This window comes from Macadamia integrifolia, chromosome 4 (genome assembly GCF_013358625.1).
Source record: "Macadamia integrifolia cultivar HAES 741 chromosome 4, SCU_Mint_v3, whole genome shotgun sequence".
NCBI classification, from domain to species: Eukaryota; Viridiplantae; Streptophyta; class Magnoliopsida; order Proteales; family Proteaceae; genus Macadamia; species Macadamia integrifolia.
The window spans coordinates 36,844,216-36,863,713 of NC_056560.1; the positions used below are offsets into that span (position 1 = coordinate 36,844,216).

The 19,498-nt window shown below is 36.5% G+C and overlaps 1 protein-coding gene across 1 annotated transcript; it reads right to left on the minus strand.

Annotated features, from left to right (window-relative positions):
* Positions 1–3,942: 3,942 nt before the first annotated feature.
* Positions 3,943–17,806, minus strand: LOC122076436. Its single transcript, XM_042641732.1, has 14 exons — positions 16,949–17,806; positions 16,705–16,812; positions 16,244–16,425; positions 15,382–15,592; positions 14,949–15,186; positions 14,717–14,867; positions 14,333–14,637; positions 6,493–7,247; positions 5,583–5,690; positions 5,297–5,493; positions 4,976–5,186; positions 4,548–4,785; positions 4,307–4,457; positions 3,943–4,230 (listed from the first exon to the last, which is right to left on the minus strand). The coding sequence occupies exons 1-14, from the start codon at positions 17,733–17,735 to the stop codon at positions 3,943–3,945; spliced, it is 3,930 nt and encodes a 1,309-aa protein (XP_042497666.1). The 5' UTR covers positions 17,736–17,806.
* Positions 17,807–19,498: the final 1,692 nt, after the last annotated feature.

Consider the following 19,498-nt stretch of genomic DNA (forward strand, 5'->3'; position numbering starts at 1 on the left):
AGAAAAAAAAAATAAGACAAATTACAATCAACCAAGAAAAAAGAAACTCAAGGGAACATCGCTACCCCAGCCCCCACCTTCGGCATTGCCATTAGCCGGGGATAGGGAAGCGAACTAACAAAATCTATAATTCGGACGGCCTTTAGCATCTCTTCTGATAAGATCTTTTATAAGGTCAGGGAATATGATATTAGAGCCTGAAATCACCGTCTTTGCTGCATCTCTAGCCAGATAATCTATAATCAAATTTTCCTCCCTGAAGTTGTGAATCATTTTCCATGAAATTTCCTCCAAGAAAGGTTGAAGGAAGATCCATCTCTGTATGGCAAACCATGGGATATTCTTTTTCTAGAAGGATATTGCAACTGCGCTGGAATCAGTCTCCACCCACAAGCAAGTAATTCCCATTTCTCGAGCACGCATCAGACCCACCATGAACCCTTCCACCTTCGCTTGGAAAACCTTTGAGACCCCCATAAAAATTTTATAGGAGTCCAGAACAGCTTCCATATGATCGCGAAAGATCCCACCAACTCCTACTTGCCAGGATTGCCCATAGAGCTTCCACCAAAGTTCTGTTCGATCCAGTTTACCTGAGATCTGCACCAATAAACCTCTAAGATGGGTAGAGTTGGCATATTCTAAATCAATAAGCCAAGTTTTCTGCAGCAAATAACATCAACGGTAGTTTTCACATCTCCTATGGTGCTTAGTTTGGAGGATTTAATATCCTCAAGAATCATTTGCTTTATGAAATTTATCGGCCTCGCCTTGCCTTTATGCCGTCTATTATTTCTTTCACGCCAAATGTGGTCAACCATAGTAACTAACCCCAGAGCCCACACCTCTTTGTAGCAAACAATTTTAAGCTTCCTTTTCCACCATTGAAGAAATTCGGCCATGGAATCCGATTTCTTCCAAACCACATTGAAGCAGCCACTGAAGAACAACCATAATTCCTCTGTGAAAGAGCATTGAAGGAAAATATAATCCATAGACTCAACTTCCATGCCACACAAGCTACATCTTGAAACCAAAGCAATGCCCCTTTTTTTAATAGCTTCATCCGTCGGGAGTTTTCCATGCGCTATCCTCCACCCAAATATGGACGCTCTTGGCTATAACTTCTTACTCCAAATCAGAGTAGCCCATGGAACTTTAGGATTGCAGCTCCTGATGTCCTCCCAGGTAGAATTAGAGCTAAAACCCCCATCAGAAGACAAACTCCATAAACACATGTCCTCACAGGCATATGAAGGAATTTTGATATCTTGGATCTTCTCAAATATGCTTTGCAATAAGGATGAGCTAACATTAGGCAATTTCCAATGGAAATTTTCAATAAAGTCGCTAACCTTACCCTCAAAGGGAGGGGGGCCAAGACCATTCTCGAGGTTGACCATCTCCAAGATGGATTTATTACCCAACCAATTATCAGTCCAGAATTTTATATTTTCTCCATTTCTGATCAACCATGCTTCTTTTGAGGACATAAAATCCCACATCTTTCTAAATCCTGGCCAAATAGAGGAGGACTTATAACCTGATTGAAAGATCCATCCCTCCTAAGAAATCTCGCCCTTAGGAAGCTGTAGGCTATAGATTTCTCATGTATTACCCTCTAGACCATATTGCATAGCATGGCTTTATTTATGTCTCTGAGCCTATGCAACCCCAAACTTCCTTCATCCTTGGGCCTACAACATACATCCCATCGGACTATGATATTTTTTGCAATATCAATCTCACTGGTCCAGATGAATTTCTTCATCCACCTTTCCATAATAGCAATAAGGGGCGATGGCCACCAATAAACAACTGAGCTATGATTCATCATTCCCAAATTGACAGAGCAGACCAATTCCACCTTCCATCCATCGACATAATTTTTCCTTTCCACCCAGCCAGCCAACCTTTAACTCTATCCATAATAGGGAGTAAAGACTCCTTTACCCTTCCCTTAAAAATTTCGACACCCAAATAGCTGGTGGGGAAATTACAAATAGGAATACCAAGCTCTTTAGCGATGCTCTGCTTTTTGTGAGTTGGAACTGATCCCAGGAATAGCTTGCTCTTTTCTAAATTTATTTTCTGGCCCGAGAAGATTTCTTGATCTTTGTTGAAGATTTACTAATTACTGGAAACACACAAGTTGCTGTTCAGAATTTAGTAAGACTCCTATCATGTACTTTTGCTTTGAAGGATCTTGGTAAGCTCCATTATTTTCTTGGCATCGAGGTCACACGATCCTCTATCGGCATACTACTGTCTTACCGTAAGTATACCATTGATCTTTTACAAAGTGCTCAAATGGCAAAAGCTAAGCCCATCTCTACTCCGGTTGCTTTGGGTTCCCCTCTTGATCTTAATTCAGGGGTTCCTTTAAGGGACAGTTCTGAATATCGAAGCATTATTGGTGCTTTACAATACTTAACAGTCACTCGGCCTAACATTAGCTTTGCTGTCAATAAGTAGCACAATTTATGCATTCACCAACAGATTTGCATTGGGGGGCTGTAAATAGAATTTTGCGCTATCTCAAGGGTACTCCTTCTTATGGTATTTTAATAAAATCTTCTTCTAATGTCAAGCTCACTGCCTACTCTGATGTTGACTGGGCAAGATGCCCTAACGATAGAAGGTCTACTACTGGCTATGTTGTCTTCTTTGGCCCAAATCTGGTTTTATAGTGTTCATGTAAGCAACGATCAGTGTCTCAGTCGTCTACTGAGGCTGAATATAGAGCCATTGCCTGTGTAACTGCTAAGTTACTTTGGCTGCGTTCACTTCTTCATGAGCTGCATTTTTTTCTTCCTATGGCACCTCTCATTTTTTGTGATAACATCGGTGCCACATACCTTTCAGCAAACCCCATGTTTCATACTCTAATGAAACACATTGAGATCGACTTTCACTTTGTGAGGGAGATGGTCTCCTTTGGACTATTGCTGGTTCGTTATCTCTCCACAATTGATCAGATAGCTGATGTCCTCACGAAGGGGGTATCTTGGTCTCGGTTCTCTATTCTTGAAGGCAAGCTGACTGTGGGTTCTCCCCCTAACTGCTTGAGGGGACCTATTAGGGATGTAAACCACTTGGTCCAGTTGTCCACCTCATAGTAGTTAGTTGTATTACATGTCTTCATGTTATTGGATCTTTTGCTGACTATGTACTCTATATATATATATATATATATGTTATTAATAAAGTGATAATTAACTTTGGAATCCTTACAAACCCACCTACACACATCTTCCCCTTAACCTATAGTAGGCAGCGCACAGATCCTATCTAGAGCACTCTTCATAAATATAGAAGTAACCGCTAGGAATACCCACTTACCCTTAAGGATAAATTAGGCCACTTTTGTTTCACGACCTAAAAAAATTCATTAGGAAGAGGGGTGTAGTGCACCCAAATTTGGGTAAGATATGGGTGTAGACCCTCGCAAACCACCATTAAATAACGGCATAAACGCTTTCCTCATACATCAATAATCACTACGAAATCAGAAATAACACAACGGAACTACTATGTACACTTCGATAAACACTTTTGGTACTTGACATCATTCATTTTTATCGAATTGGTAGAAAGATATGAAGAAGTGAAATGACTAATAATTATCGTCGAGAATCTTGTTACTCAAAACAATTGATTATGGTCCGTGTAAGATTCTCAAATGATCCAATTCAATACATACATTATGAATATTTATATCTATATTTTAAAATCGCATTTTGAAATATACACAATGCAACAACCCTATAAACAAAATGCCCAATGCTGTTCTTAGTTGCAAACAACTTAAGGCTGAACTTAGGACAAACAATAGTCATAATAGATAAATGAGAACTAATCAACATTAAAAAATTTAATTAAATTTGATAGATACACAAATATCCAACATGTGCTTCAACATGTAAGTGTTCAATTCATCTGTCAACGAGGAGTATCATCACTAACAGTTAACCAATTGATAGAAAGTTGAGTCATTAGTGGAGTGACTTGGCTAACAGAGAATGCAGGTTTTTGAGGTTGTGGAAGAGGGAGAGATTCACTTCTCATCATAACAACTACATTTGACATGTTAGGTCTATCCATTGGATCTTCTTGTACACACAACAATCCAACATTGATGCATCTCAGGAATTCACTTGAACAATATGTCTCTAATAGAAATGGATCCAACAACTCTAACCCTCTTCCCTCGCTCCATAACTGCCATGCCTGCAATATCAGGCCAAGATATTAGACGCCAATGGAAATTATAACACAACTGAATTTTTAAGCTAGCAAAACCTACATAATCCAAAAGGCTAGGAGCGAGTTTGGAACCATGGAAGCCAGCATTCCTTCTCCCAGTTACTGTCTCTAGTAAGATTACTCCAAAGCTAAAAACGTCTGACTTTGTGGAATATACTCCATGCATAGCAAACTCTGGAGCCATGTATCCACTGTTCAAATTTTGTAAAAATATAATGTGAATTACATGGGACCATTCATTTGTCCACAAAAGAAATTTTAATGCAAAATTCTGTACTTACTAAGTTCCTACTATCCTTGCAGTGTTCTTTTCGCCATTGCTTCCACAAAATATCCTCGCAATGCCAAAGTCTGAGATCTTCGGATTCATTTCCTGGTCCAATAACACATTGCTAGGTTTCAGGTCCCTGTGGATGATTTTAAGTCGAGAATCTTCATGAAGATAAAGGATGCCTCGGGCAATTCCAACAATAATGTTAAACCGGCTTCTCCAATGGAGCTGTGCACGTGTACTTGGATCTTGTTGTAAAAAAAAATGAAATAAAATCAATGAGTTCTAGTAGCTCAGCAAAATTTTTAATTTCTTAAAATAGACAGATCACTACATAGTCCATGGATTGCTTTGCGTGATCCTTTCATATTAGAACTGAATTTCAGGAATCTGAAAAAAGCAGGAGGGGGATGGGGAGGAATTTAACTTGGTACAAACCAAATAGGACAACATCAAGACTACTGTTGGGCATGTATTCATAGACAAGAATCTTTTCCCCTCCTTCTATGCAACAGCCCAAGAGCCTCACAAGATTTTTATGTTGAAGTCTCATTATAAGCATGGCTTCATTCATAAACTCATCTGAACCTTGCTCTGAACTGATTGAGAGCCTCTTAATTGCTACTTCTCTTCCATCAGGTAGTGTTCCCTGCAATAACCAGATTAATTACTTTGTATTTAACTGTTGTAGAAAAACTAAATCCTTCACATTAGGGTTTCTCAAACATTTGCAAATTATGATTTGAGGTATCCTATTACCTTAAAAACTGGTCCAAATCCTCCTTGTCCAAGCTTCTTCGAATCAGAAAATTTATCTGTAGTTGCATATATGGTGGGTAAACGAAAAAAAGGAATCTGACGAGGCTCCATTTCTTCAGCTCCTGGGACTACATAATTTGAAAAAACAGTGTTGTTTTGAGGTACTGATGTTTCTGGTACAGTGCTTTCCTTTCTCCCTAGAAGAAAAAACAAGATTGTTATCATATAAGCATAGGAAAACCAAGACTCTTAAGATTTTCTTTCGTAGTTGCTCGCGGAAATTTACCTTTCGCAACTAGGCAGTAGACGAAGGAACCCAAGAAAGCTACTGCTACACAAATTGATACAATAATAATGCTTAGAATCTTCGTCGATATTTTCCTTTTCTGATCACCTGCTTGAGTGCAAACAGTTATTCAACTTAGTTAAAACTCTCCAAAATGAATTATGTACTGGCCAGTTGATGTAAAGAACATCTTGGATGAATTCCTGGACCATCTGGATTGGCAAAAGTCCACATGATCAGGTTGAAAATACTGAAGTTGCAGTGCAACTTCCAAAGGTCATAAATTTTGACTCGGGTGGAGTTAGGGGAGATGTAATGCCAATTCTGAAATGGCAGCTAGTGCTCTATAAACGGTCAGTTGGACTACGGATTGGGCAGGGGGGGGGGGCAAATTCTCATGTTTAAGGGGTGTTCAAGGCCTCCGAAGTTTTGTGCACAAATTACTGTATTCGTTTCCTTATGCATAACCTTACTTATATAAAGATCATTTTGGATTCAATAAAACCATCTAGATGTTAGTAAAAAAAAATTTGTTTATTATTCTTCTTTGTCGTTGGCCATTGTTAAAATTGACTGCATCCTAAGATACTAGATATTAAGCTAAGGTTTATTGATTTATTCATCGATTTTAATCTTTCCTAAAAAATGTCAATTGAATTGACTCCTTAAATATCGACTAATTGAATATGAATGGGCTATTATGGTTTCAAACAAGCCGTCATGGTGAAAGTGGTAGACACGCTGCTCTTAGGAAGCAGTGCTAGATTCTTCACATTGTGGATTCGAGGGTTCGTAGCGCTAGAACAAAATCTAGGCCCCATACTTCCAACTACATCACTAGTTATCATTGTTGCAGGTTTTTGAAGTAATTAACCAAACAGCAGGCTATGGCTAAGGTAGAAATAATTACCTGTGCTTGGGGGAGGAGGACGCAAAGCTTCAATAGCTCCTTCATAGAAAGCGTATAACTCATACCTTAGATAGCAACTCTTACTGAGAAGTCTTGCCCCTCGATAAAAGTAGCAGCAACTTAGGATTTCATTTGTGGCATCTCGAAGGCATTTAAGACAGTCATTTCCAGACAAGTCTCTAGTGCATTGGACAAGACCATATACCTTTTCATCAATGGTAAGATTAGCTTTCCCTGTGGCATACAAACCCGTGGAAGGATCGAAAGAAGCGCGTCTCAACAGGCTATTCAAGAGCTCCCTCACAACCTGACTGAACTGATTTGGATCTGAAATATTTTTCCTGTTCCAAAGAGGAAGATTTCCGGCGTCATCTGTATAGCCAAAAAAACTTTTGTTGGAGTATCGCAGTTGGCAGTACTCCTCCCATACTGTTGCTTCTTCATTGTTGGGACAGAGTTTTATAATGTCTTGAATTGCAGTGTCCACACATTTCCTGCAGATGTCTAAGGAAACAAATCCAAGGCAAAGGAAGAGGCCATAGACTGTATCAGTTTCATTTCCAATTGTGGAATTTTTGAAGATTGAGAGAGAAGCATTAGAAGATAAATAAGAGAAGAGGTTGTTGAGATTGTACTGAAACAGACTACTTGATGTCGTGACATTAGAACAATAGGGATATGGAGGATCAGCACCACAAGGGCCATGGAGGACAGCAAGAAGGCAATATAGTAATATGAACCGGAAGGTTATCGACCTGCCCAGCAAATGAACCATAGAATAGTAGTGAAATAGTAAAGGTATTGGAGAAGATGGACTCCTGAGTTAAAAGTAGAAGCTAAAGCTGCTCTTTATATGTTACTATTGATTATGCATTCGGGAGTTTGAACATGATGAGTCCTGAAAGAATCGGAATTTAAAACTAAAAAAAGGGCATATCCAATGCACAAGGCTCCTGCTACAATGGGGTTTAGGAAAGATCATTATGTATGTAGCCTTTCCTCGCTTCGTGGAAGGTACTAAGCTCACAGTTGGAGTTAAACATTGAAAACATAAAATAATAGCAAAATAAGGAAAGATATACTTTCAACCTTCGAGGAAGGTAGCCCTGGAAGGAAGGGAAAATATTCAAACTTAGAAGAAAAACTTTTGAATTAATTAACAAACATGATTATATACTAAAAAAATCTTATTATATTTAATAATATACTTTTTTATGTAATTTTTATTATTATTATTATTTTATTCAAGAGATTTAGATTCAAAGTATAGTAATATTTAATAATCAAATATGAAATAATTTAGAGTTAGTGAACAAACCATGTTGGATAGTGATTAACTGTTTACAAAAAATTCTTTATTATGTTCAAAAACTTCCCTTCCCTTCCCTTCCCTTCCCTTCAATTTCTCTTGCAATAAAATGGAGCCCACAAAATAATATTGTTTTCTTGTAATGTAAATTATGTTCCATGGGGGGGAAAAATATCATCTGCTTTGCCCAAGAGCTGGGGAGGGTTCTGTTCTACTGGTTGTTCATGTAGTAAAATATGATGAGGAGAAAGTTTCCCTTAATCCACGACTGAGAAATTCCTTCCTCCAATCTATGATCATGATCTCTTCCCAGATTGGATTGGAATCAATTTGAGAACTTTTCAATGATTCTGGTGTTTTTATCCATTAGTTGGTCAGATAGACTCATGGAAAATCAAGATTGGTTATCGCCAATGCCAATATGAATCAAATTGTTAGATCAAACACCAAGAAATACGAAAATAAAGAGACAATAGATCCGCACGACATAGAGATTTAACGAGGTTAACACACCAGGGTGGTGTGCTACGTCCTCGGGCGAAGAAGAAGATGTTTCACTATGCAGAAGAGAGATTACACCCAAGCAGCGGTGAGAAAACTCACCCTGAAACCCTAGCTCAATAAAACCCCAAAGTACAATGACCTATCTCAACATAACAATAGTACATTATATACTCCAAGTCATGGGTCGACCCATCAAGTCACAATAGATCTAGTCGAACCATACTCTGCTTCCATCACATATCTCAGAAAACTTCCCATTTAGGTCACCACCAAAATATGTCGGATCGGGTCAATCTTCAAAACGGGTCAAGAATTCGAGGCAAACTTAACAAATCGAACAATATCTGATCCGATTCATCAATTGTTGAAATACTAGATTTAATTTAAGCTAATATCGACATACTTAGATGCATGCATGTGGATGAGCTCATATGACAAAGATAGAGGAAATTCTCGCTCATTCCTCCGGTGAACTTGGTCAAATTTTAGCTTTTTTACTAAAAATCAGTAAGAATATATTAATATAGAAAATTGAAAAAAAAAATAATAAGAAGAATACAAGAAAAGGTTGGACATAACTAGCACCACATAGGAGAGAAGTGTTAAGACTCCACCTACGACATGGTCAAAGTTTAACCTGAATAAACAAGAAAAGTAGTTAAATGGTTGTAGTTTGTTTCCATTTGACTAAATAATAATAAAAAAAAAATTATTCAAGCAGTAATGCTAGTATCTTCTACCTGAATTAGTGGTTCACTTTCTTCTAAGCAATGGGGAAGAGGACCAAAACATGCCATTCAAAGACTCTATTGAGACAAAGATGGACTGCCAAAAACGTAGAGGAGGTAGGATGGGATTATCCTCAATTGGGTGGTTTTTCACTGGAACTCCACCAAAAAAGCAACTAACAGGGTTGAGTGTGTTTATAGTACATTTATTGATATTGAATTATTAAATAAACTCGAGATTCTTTCCTTTTTCTTCCTTCAACATCCGCATGTTTTGACTCTATCTATATAGATTATCTATGTAGTGCCAATCCAACACAATAAGTCTTTATATAACTATATATATTATTTTTGAAATTTAATTCAACTGTTTTGGTTTTTGTGATTATGTTCTAAAAAGAAAGTAGTTAAAAGGCTGGGTTCGAGTTTGTTACTCTTTGATTAAATAATAATAATAATGTTACCAGAAAAAGATTAAATAATAAAAGTAATAATAATATTCTAAGAAAGTGTAACTAATTGAATCTCCAATTTATAGTATATATAGATTCACTATAGTAGTTTCCAATAAACTAAAATTAATGCTTCTTACCACGAATGTGTGGATGCATAAACGCCCTGCCATATGGGCAATTTCATCTTTTAATTTCAGTGATTGTGCTACACTGATGCACGATATCCCAACCCTTAAAATATAGACGCATGGACGCATTTTTTTGGGTCAATTGGAGAAGATAGGACCATAAGAAGAGACTTGTAGACAAGATTTATTAGAACTGAATTGAATTTGGAGAATCTTAAAAGAATAGTAGTGCAGTTTTTGATTTTCCTAGAAGATGGTTCTATTCATAAGTCACGACCATGACCACAATTTCCTTGCTTATGCCTTTGGGAAGTTGTAAATGCTTTTCTCACCTTATAAATAAATGAGCATCGTATGAGTATGGAGAGACATAAGCAGGGACTTGGATCATCTATGGCGCAACAAGGCGCCTGGCTCACATCTAATGCCTAAAAACACTTTGGGTTGTGTGTGACTGCCTTGGGCTTCATGCCTGAACATTTATGGCCGTTGGATGCACGCAGAAGCCCTATTGCACCACAGAGGAATTTAATCCTACATGCAGAGGATCCATTCCTCTGATAGAGAATAGAGGAAGAGAGAGGGCATAGGCGACTTGAAGAACGGAAGATGTGACCATCAAAGCCAACTAACTAAATTCAAACATTGATTTGTTTAGTTAAAATGTCAACACTAAATAAATAAAGGGACAAGTCTCTCTGAATATGAGTTGTTTCCTACATCTACTCATACTTACATAAGTTTACTTATTATTTTTCTCTTAACTTGAAAAGAATAATAAAAAAAAAAAAAAATACCCATGAATAGTAACAAAAAATGCTTCAAGCACAGAGAAGCCTTTCCCGTAAATAAAATATATCTGCAGTAAGTCAAATAATAAAAAGTATGTAGAGAAGTAATCTTTCCCTTTAGCTTTGAATCAATATTTTAGATGAATAATAATTACAGGACTTTCATTTTCAACAATAACCTTTATGAGCTCAAATGTTTTTGTTCGAGGGAAAAGTCTACTTTAATTATTTTAGCACTGCCCCTATAAGTGTTATTTTTTAATTAATAAAAAAAAGAGACAGTACATACCCTTTAGCGACATTTAATTACCGCTACAAAAGAAAATGTACAGAAGTGTTTTAATTTGTTAGCGCAACTCCTATATGTGTTATTTTTAATTTAAAAGAAAAAAAGAAAAGCAGTACATACCATACCCTTTAGCAGCGGTAATATTACCGCCACTAAAGGTTTTGTACACCAAAAAATATTAGGGGCCCTTAAACTATTGGCCTCGAAAAAAGACCATAATAAATTATCGCCGCTTAAAGCTTCATTTAATTAAGTAAAACAAAAAAATGGCATTTATCATATTAGTGGCTCTTGAAAATATTCGCCTTTTGATGTTTCATCGTCTTTCTTTCTGCTTTTGATGATCTGTTTTTGCTTGCTTGGTTGGTAGTTTTCCCGATCAGATATTTGAAACTCAATAGGAATGGAAGTAATCCGATTTTTTGGGGAAAGATTAGAAGTGAATACCTAAATCTAGATTGCATAAGAAATGTTCCTCTTTCCAAAAGTAACACAACGAGACTTTCTCTTTTTTAAAGTCAATCATTGTTTACCACCGAATCCAACTAGCAACATAAGACATTGCGGCTCGAAGGATCGGATCCATAACGCCAAAATTTCATTCCCTCCAAAGGAGAGAAATCATTAATAAGGGAATGCCACTTTGTATGACATTAGATAACCTATTGGATTTGAGGTTGTTAACAAAAGTCAGCCTTAGACTAGCTCCTCATCTGACCAAAGTGGTACAATCCAAATTTATACTGCACCTACCAAGTGTTAAAAGAATACTTCACCGATAACAGTTAGAAAAGTAGGACCTGATATTGAAGTATAAGATCAGTGTTGTTGAGATGGCTTTCTTCCTTGTTTGATGTATCAGAGAGGACCCGCATAGATGTTGAAGTAAACGAATCAAATTGATTGAGATATATTAGAATTGATACACTCTTTAAGGTCTTAAATGCCCCCTATATGAGTACAACTGGGGTATTTTACGTTATACCTTGAAGATGAAACAACTATAGAATAGTTGGCTGATTGCACACAACCTTTGATTGTCTGGGAGAGTGAGCTAGGCTCACCAAGCTTGGTTTAAACAGATGGTTTTATGCAATTGATAAAACCAGAGTGGAAAATTTCTATAGAGTAGTGAAGAAGAGAGAGAGAGAGAGAGAGAGAGAGAGTAAACAGTGTATATAGACATATACAATTCTACTTGTACATGTATAGAGCTGTCTATTTACGTATAGGTACAATATGTGTATGTTATTAAAGGTGTCTCTATGGATGGGTATGTATGTATAGATGTCCATATGTATTTGAATTTGAAATTCAATTTTAGAGCAAAACTCAATAGGTGTAAAAAGATGGGTGGGTATGTATATATAGGTGTCTATACGTATTTGAATTTAAAATTCAAATTTAGAGAAAAACTCAAGAGGTATAAAAAGATAGGAACCTCTTGACCACACTTGGACCTCAACCATGGCCCAGCCCAGCCCAGCCCAACCCAACCCAACCCAACGAGCATAATTCAAAACACCTTGGGAAACCACCCCCCCCCCCATTACACATGAGGATAGGGAGAGCCCCCCCTCCAAAATAATCTCTTCAAAGGGACTAAACTCTTTAGTTTTGCTCAAGTTTCATTCAAAACTTCCCTCCAACACTTATGAGCTCAAAACTCAGAAGTAAAAGAAAAAAAAAAAAGCATAAGTAAAATTAAGGAATATGTTATGTTGCAACTTTATACTTTACAGAATGTCCACATATACATAAATACATCAATAAATATCTATTAATACTTCATCATGCAATAAATCCTACCAAAAAAAAAAATTCATATAATAAATGATTTCAAATATTAGAAAATTTGGAATCAGTCTGAAGCAACAAAAAATTGGTAATAAAAGAAAATGATTTTCTGAAGTTGGCGAAACATAAGAGGGTATATGATGAATTTTAATTCTGATTGTTTTTCCGTTTCCAAACCATATGTAAATGTTATATTTTGGACAACAATAAAATTTTTACTTTTTCCAGATTCCTCAATTTCAATGTACAACATCTCTTAAATTTCATTGATTCCTAATGAACTTTTTTGACAAAGTCTTGATGGTAGGAGATTCCTGAGTTTTTCATGAATCAAATTCCCTTTATATATTTTTCCGCTAAAAGATCATTTGTATTGAAAAAAAAAAATAATAGAAAAATACAATGACAAACTGGAACAAATCAGAACTCAAACAAAACGGGTAAATCATCTCCCCCACCTTTGGCATTGCCATTAGTAAGAGAGCCAACCAGCCAACTGAAACTAACTGGACGAGATGCGAAACCTCGGCCTTCATTACACATCAACTAGTAACTCATCTTGCATATAAGGGGGCAAGCTACACAAGGCAATTCTGGTAGATGAAACTCCATTTTTTACTGCTAATTTGGCCAAAAAAATCTGCAATGGGGTTCGCTTCCTTGATGCAATGGCTAATATTCCACTCAATTGATGATAGGTAAGACTGAAGAAACATCCGTACTCTTAGATCCCCTTTGTAAACACTTCATTTTGTCACCATGAGGATATCACAAACATAATGAATAAATGCCTAGGGACAAGGAATAGTGACTGATTTAGGGCATTGAGTCTTGGATCGATAAGCAACATAAGGGGGCGTGAATTGAAAAACTCATACAAAGGCTAAAGGGTACAAACTTTTCTAGTAACTGCAATGCAGATTCTAAAAAAGGGTACTTGTTTTGTATTTTTATTTTATTGGCAATTAAGCCTTAGACTTTGGTTTTAATTTCTAATATATATAATCTAATTAATTGCCATTATTAGCCATGGAATGGAATAGAGAATTGAATTTGCTTTTAGTAGACATCATGAATGTATAAACCCAAACCTTGGGAGAGTTTAACCCCTTGAAACCTAGTAGACTTTCACCACAACATAAAGGAGTTATAGCTATCCCCACCCTCTAGTGTTTTTTATAGAGTATGATAGTTGGTGTTATCATTGTTGCATTCCTTTCTGTCTTTTGTATTCGAGTCACTAATCTCCCACGCCTAAAGAGAGTGTGTTCAATTCTCCTGATCCGCCGCTTTCACAACTAGGCTCACACTTCAAATTGTCATGTTCGTGTCTTAATACTTTGCCAATGATGGATTGAAAAATGGTACCCTAAAAAACCAAAGAAAATATTTAGGGAGCAGTGATTTTCATTTGGGAAAAACAACAAATTTCTATCTAGTTTTAGAGTTTGTGGATTTTCATTTTAAGTTATACTTCTTAATCATGATTGCCAGGGTTCAAGAGTATGGTATTATTGACAAAATCGATTTCTACCGATTCTGACTCGGGCTGCATCGATGTCAATCGGAATTGGTCAGAATTGATTGAAATCCTAGAATTTTGAAATGGGGGAAGAAGATGAAAGGACTGGACAAAATATGAATTTCTTGCTATTATTTGGTTTTTTTTAGCCAGTGAAGTAGCAAAAAATGAAGATCAAACATGATTCAGAACTGCTTCAGAAAAAAGATTAAAGAACAATTCCTCAAACTTCATTAATTGCATCATTTTGTACTACAAGAAATATTGTAATGGCAATAAATAGTAACCCCAAGTCTTTAACCATTCATCTTACTCACTGAGGTAAAATACTGGAAACAGTCAACCCATTGATAGAAATATTATCAGCCATCAATGGAGATTGCTCAGGTTGAATAGTGAGTCTCCCAATAGAAAAACCAGGTTGTTGAGGCCTAGGAAGATCCAAAGTCTCACTTTTCAACATAACAAACACAGATGACATGGTTGGTCTTTGTTTTGCATCTTGTTGAACACATAACAATCCAATTTGTATGCATCTCAAAAGTTCACTAGTACAGCAAGACTCCAATAAAAATGGATCCATCAACTGTAGCCCTTCTCCTTCAGTCCATAATTGCCATACCTGCAACAGCATAACCCAGTTTTTAGTAAATTTTGAACCCTAAATTTGTCCTTTTAAAATGAGCATAGCAAAACCCTACATATGTTATAAAGCTTGAAGCAGGTTTAGACCCATGGAACCCAGCATTCCTTCTCCCAGTTATAATCTCTAACAGAAGAACTCCAAAGCTGAAAACATCTGACTTTATAGAATATACTCCCTCCATAGCATACTCCGGAGCCATGTATCCACTATTTCAAATTAAGGAGAAAAAAATGTATTAGAGCCTTAATACTTCAAAAAACTTGTAAAAATTATTACTGCTCACTTACTAAGTCCCTACTATTGTAGTGGTATTGGCTTCGCTATTATTTCCTTGAAAGATCTTCGCCATACCAAAGTCTGAAATTTTTGGGTTCATGTCCTGGTCCAACAGCACGTTACTAGTTTTCAAGTCTCTGTGAATGATTTTAAGTAGAGAGTTCTCGTGGAGATAAAGAACACCTCGGGCAATTCCACAAATAATATTGTATCGTCTACTCCAATCAAGAAGAGCACGTCTCCTCGAATCTATAGCCAAATAAAATAAAAACTGATTGCTTACCGGAAATTATATGACCTCATAGCTGGGATGGCTTACAACTTCATTGCTCAAGGGGAAGGTTCATATTGGTTAGCATCTTAATCACATATGATATTAACTAATTAAGCTGATATAAAGAGAAAATTAGCATTTTGAGTTGGAGGAAAATAAAGGATACCAACCAAAGAGGACACGGGCAAGGCTACCATTGGTCATGTACTCATAAACAAGAATCATTTCTTCTCTTTCTGCACAACAACCTAAGAGCCTCACAAGGTTTTTATGTTGAAGTTTCAATATTAGTGATACTTCATTCATGAATTCCACTGAACCTTGCTCAGAATTGCTTGAAAGCCTTTTAACTGCCACCATCCTTCCATCAAGTAGTTCTCCCTGCGTAAACAATCATTAAGTACTTCTTACAACCACTTCTCCAAATCAAATTGATAATGCTCTCTTTGATATGGTTTCTATTTGTATTTATTAACTAATTTTAAAAAATTATTTGTGACAATAAATTATGGACCACAAATAGTATTTGTTTGGTTACTATTTATAAAATAAATTATATGATGAGAAAATAAGTTTCAGTTTTCATCTTAAGCTTTGAGCTTCGAGCAAGAGAGATGATAGGATTTGAGGTTTTTTATTGGAAAGTATAAACATACTGAAGTTACCTATTTACCGTTGATTTTGAATAGTTTAAAGCACATGCTCATTTAAAGTAGCAAAAAAAAATCAACATAATAATTTGTGGCAACAAATCACAAATGGCTAGACTAATTTGTGATTTGTGATTTATTCTAATTTATTATAAATAGAAATAAGTGCTATAAATTATACCAAATACTTGTAAAAATAAAAATAAGTCAAATAAATACAAATAGAAATCAAACCAAAGAGAGCCTAAGTAATCAACCATTTACAGTTAGAAAAATTGGCATTTGTTAAGGATTTAAAGCCAACTATCACAAGTTTGTGACTAGATAGAATGTATTACCTTGTAACCTATCACAAGTTTGTGATTTAGATAGAATGAATTACCTTGTAAACTGGTCCAAATCCACCTCTTCCAAGCATATTTAAATTAGAAAAGTTGCTTGTAGCTGAATGTATAGTGGCTAAACTAATCAGTGGAAAGTCCTGAGCTTCCATCTTTTCCCTTTGGGCACCAGTTTGTATCAATGAAACATCTTGAACGACAACTTTGTCTCCCTCTGCATGAACTACAAGAAAATTTTTTTTTTTTGGGCGAATGATTAATATATTCAACGAAGCCCAAGAATTAGAGGAAAAGAATAATACTGAAGAAAAAAATAAAAGAAATACGAGGAGAAAACTCCAGTATAAAACAACGGCGAAACCCTACAGCTGAATCAAGATAGAAAGGAAATCCTAAGAGAATACAAAAGGATAGAGAGAACTCAAAACTTTCAGGCACCATGGCCAACTCCAAGAACACTAAAATTCCAAGATGTTATGCAACAATCATATAGCATGCTTACCTTTTCGAGTCCCTTTCCTTGCCACAAGGCCATAGATGCAGAAACCCAGAAGAATTATTGACACACATGCTGATACAGTGATAAGGATCAATTTTTTCTTCTCTTCATCTGTTACTTAAGAAGAAATAATGGTTTCTCTATTCAATTGAAAATCACAAAGATGAATTGATTATACAATAGTTACTGTTGATTCTAGCTTTTGTCAAAACCGAAGCAACAAGGAAATAAAAATTGAAACACTCACCATTGCTTGTTGGAACTGATGGAGTAAGAGAAGTCTCAGATTCAGTTGCTCCTTGATAAAAAGCATATAACTCATACCTTAAATAGCAACTCTTACCCATAAGTCTTGCACCCCTAGAAAAATTGCAACAACTAAGAATATCTCTTGTTGCAATTTGTAAGCATCTGTCACAATCATTCTTAGTCAAGTCTTTAGTACACTGAACTAGACCATATAGCTTATAGGATTTGGTATAATTATCATCTCCGATTGCATACATTCTTGTTGAATTGGAACCAACCTGCTCAGAAAGTTCACCCAAAAGCTTTCTCACAGCATGGCTATACTTAACAGGGTCTGTAATGTTCTCTGCATTTAGTTCCTGAAGATTTCGTGTATCATCGACATAGCCGAAGAAATTTTGATTCGAGTAGCTCAATTGACAGTATTCCTCCCACACAGATGCCTCTTTACTGTTGGGACAATATCGTTCAATGTCCTGAATTGCAATATACACACAGGCCTTGCATTTGTCTTGGCTAACAAATCCAAGGCAGAGGAAGAGGCCATACACTCTGTCTGGGTCATTGCCAACAATAGCATCATAAGACCCAGAGAGAGAAGCATTAGAGAATAAACAGCTGAAGAGCTTTATAAGATTACCATGGAATGTGCTATTGACTGGGTAGGTTTTTCTAGGACAACTAAGATAAGGAGGGTCTGCAACAACTGGACAATGAAGCCCAGCAAGAAGGGAATAAAGAAAGATCAAATGAAAGGATTTTGATAAACAGAGGAAAGGAATCATTTTGTTTCCTTGGGAGAGTCTTACCACTATGAAAAGGGTGAATTCTCTCCTATTGTTTTGGTTGGTGCATCTCTAAGCCAACCAAGATAAGTTATGGAGTGGCTAATGCTAGTTTAAATAGAGTCCAGCTAGAAGTCGAAGAGGATCTGTAGAAACAGAAACCTATTCACAATGAAATAAAAAGAAATTCAATCACACAACCACCAGAAATGGTTCGGTATAATGCCTACATCCACGTCTTTCTGTGATTACAAAGAATTCCCCGTAACCCTATAACCCCTTGTCACTAACTTTTTCTGTTAAATTTGTCTCGAATTCTTAACCCGTTTTGAAGAATGACCCACTCCAACATATTTTGGTAGCAACCCAAATGGGAAGTTTTCTGAGATCTATGATGAAAGCAGAGGGGTTGGGCCGATAGTTTTCTAAGATCTGTGATAGTTTACATATATCGACTGTGACCCGATGGGTCATTCCGCAACTTACTTACCTTGCACTAAGGATCCACCTTCTGTGCATTACCATCAGCAGAAAACCTTAGGCAAAGTCAAACATATAGAAAGAATAATAATCTCCTAGGTTTCAAAATGATATCCAGGTCTATCGTTATAGTCCCAATCAATGTCTCATTACCTCCAAACATTTTGTGGACAAATAAGGAAGATAAGATCATAAACATGCACTCGAAGATAAGATTTATAAGAATATTCCAAGAATGGTGATATGCAGTCTTTGACTTTCCTGGAAGGTTGATTTGCTCATAAGTCAGATGACCTAAATTAAAAATGTATCAAAGCTATAAGGCCAATATTCAATAAATAAATAAATCCAAACAAAACATGCAGTAAGTCAAATAACAAGATCTGTAAGAAAGGAATCTTCTCTCTGACCTCTGGTTTCAACCAATATTTTAGATGACTAACAATTGCAGGACTTTCATTTGCAAAACGTGTTAGGATTTTTATGTGGGCTTAACTGATACCGATTGATCCATTGGGCCCAAGCAATTATAGACCCACTCTGATTAGGAAACTCCTAGCTCTTTCCATTGTGAGAGTGGAATAGGGTTTTAGGGATTCTATTATAAATAGAATACTGACGGTCCCTGCAGCCATTACTTTACTTAATGCCTTATTGGTTTTGGGAGCACGGCTTTCTCACAAGAGCAAGTGCACAGAAAGAAAGGAAACCCTAGAGTAAGAGGCTGCAGAAGATCTCAGTAGAAGGACTCCACTTGCGTAGTTCGTCATTGTCATCTTCATGGGAGTAATGTTTAACCACATGGGACAGAGGTTCATGATCTATGTTCATGGGACACAGGTACTTCTTTATTCCCATTTATGGTTCATGTCATGGTTGTCCCATTGATTATTATAGATATGGTAAATCTATATGGTTATGTATTTTAAGATGGGATACTTTATTGTTCTTGGTTTAGGGACTACACCTATGATTAATCTTTTATGATTGGTTGATGATTCTTGTATTCTAAACACTATAGGGTTATTCATATGTTTAATATGGTAAAGAATCCCCAACAATTGGTATCACAGCCAACCCTTACAGTGTTAGAATCAAGGAAAATTGATTTTGTATAGGGTTTGTGTCCCAAATCATGAAAATCATAATTTTACTATTAATTAAAGATCTCATATGGGAAAACTTTCTTCACGAAAGTTGTAGAGCATGAGAAGACGATCGCGGCGGTATGCCGCATGTCACCGAAAACCTCTGGACGCGCCGGCACGCGCCGCCGGAAACCG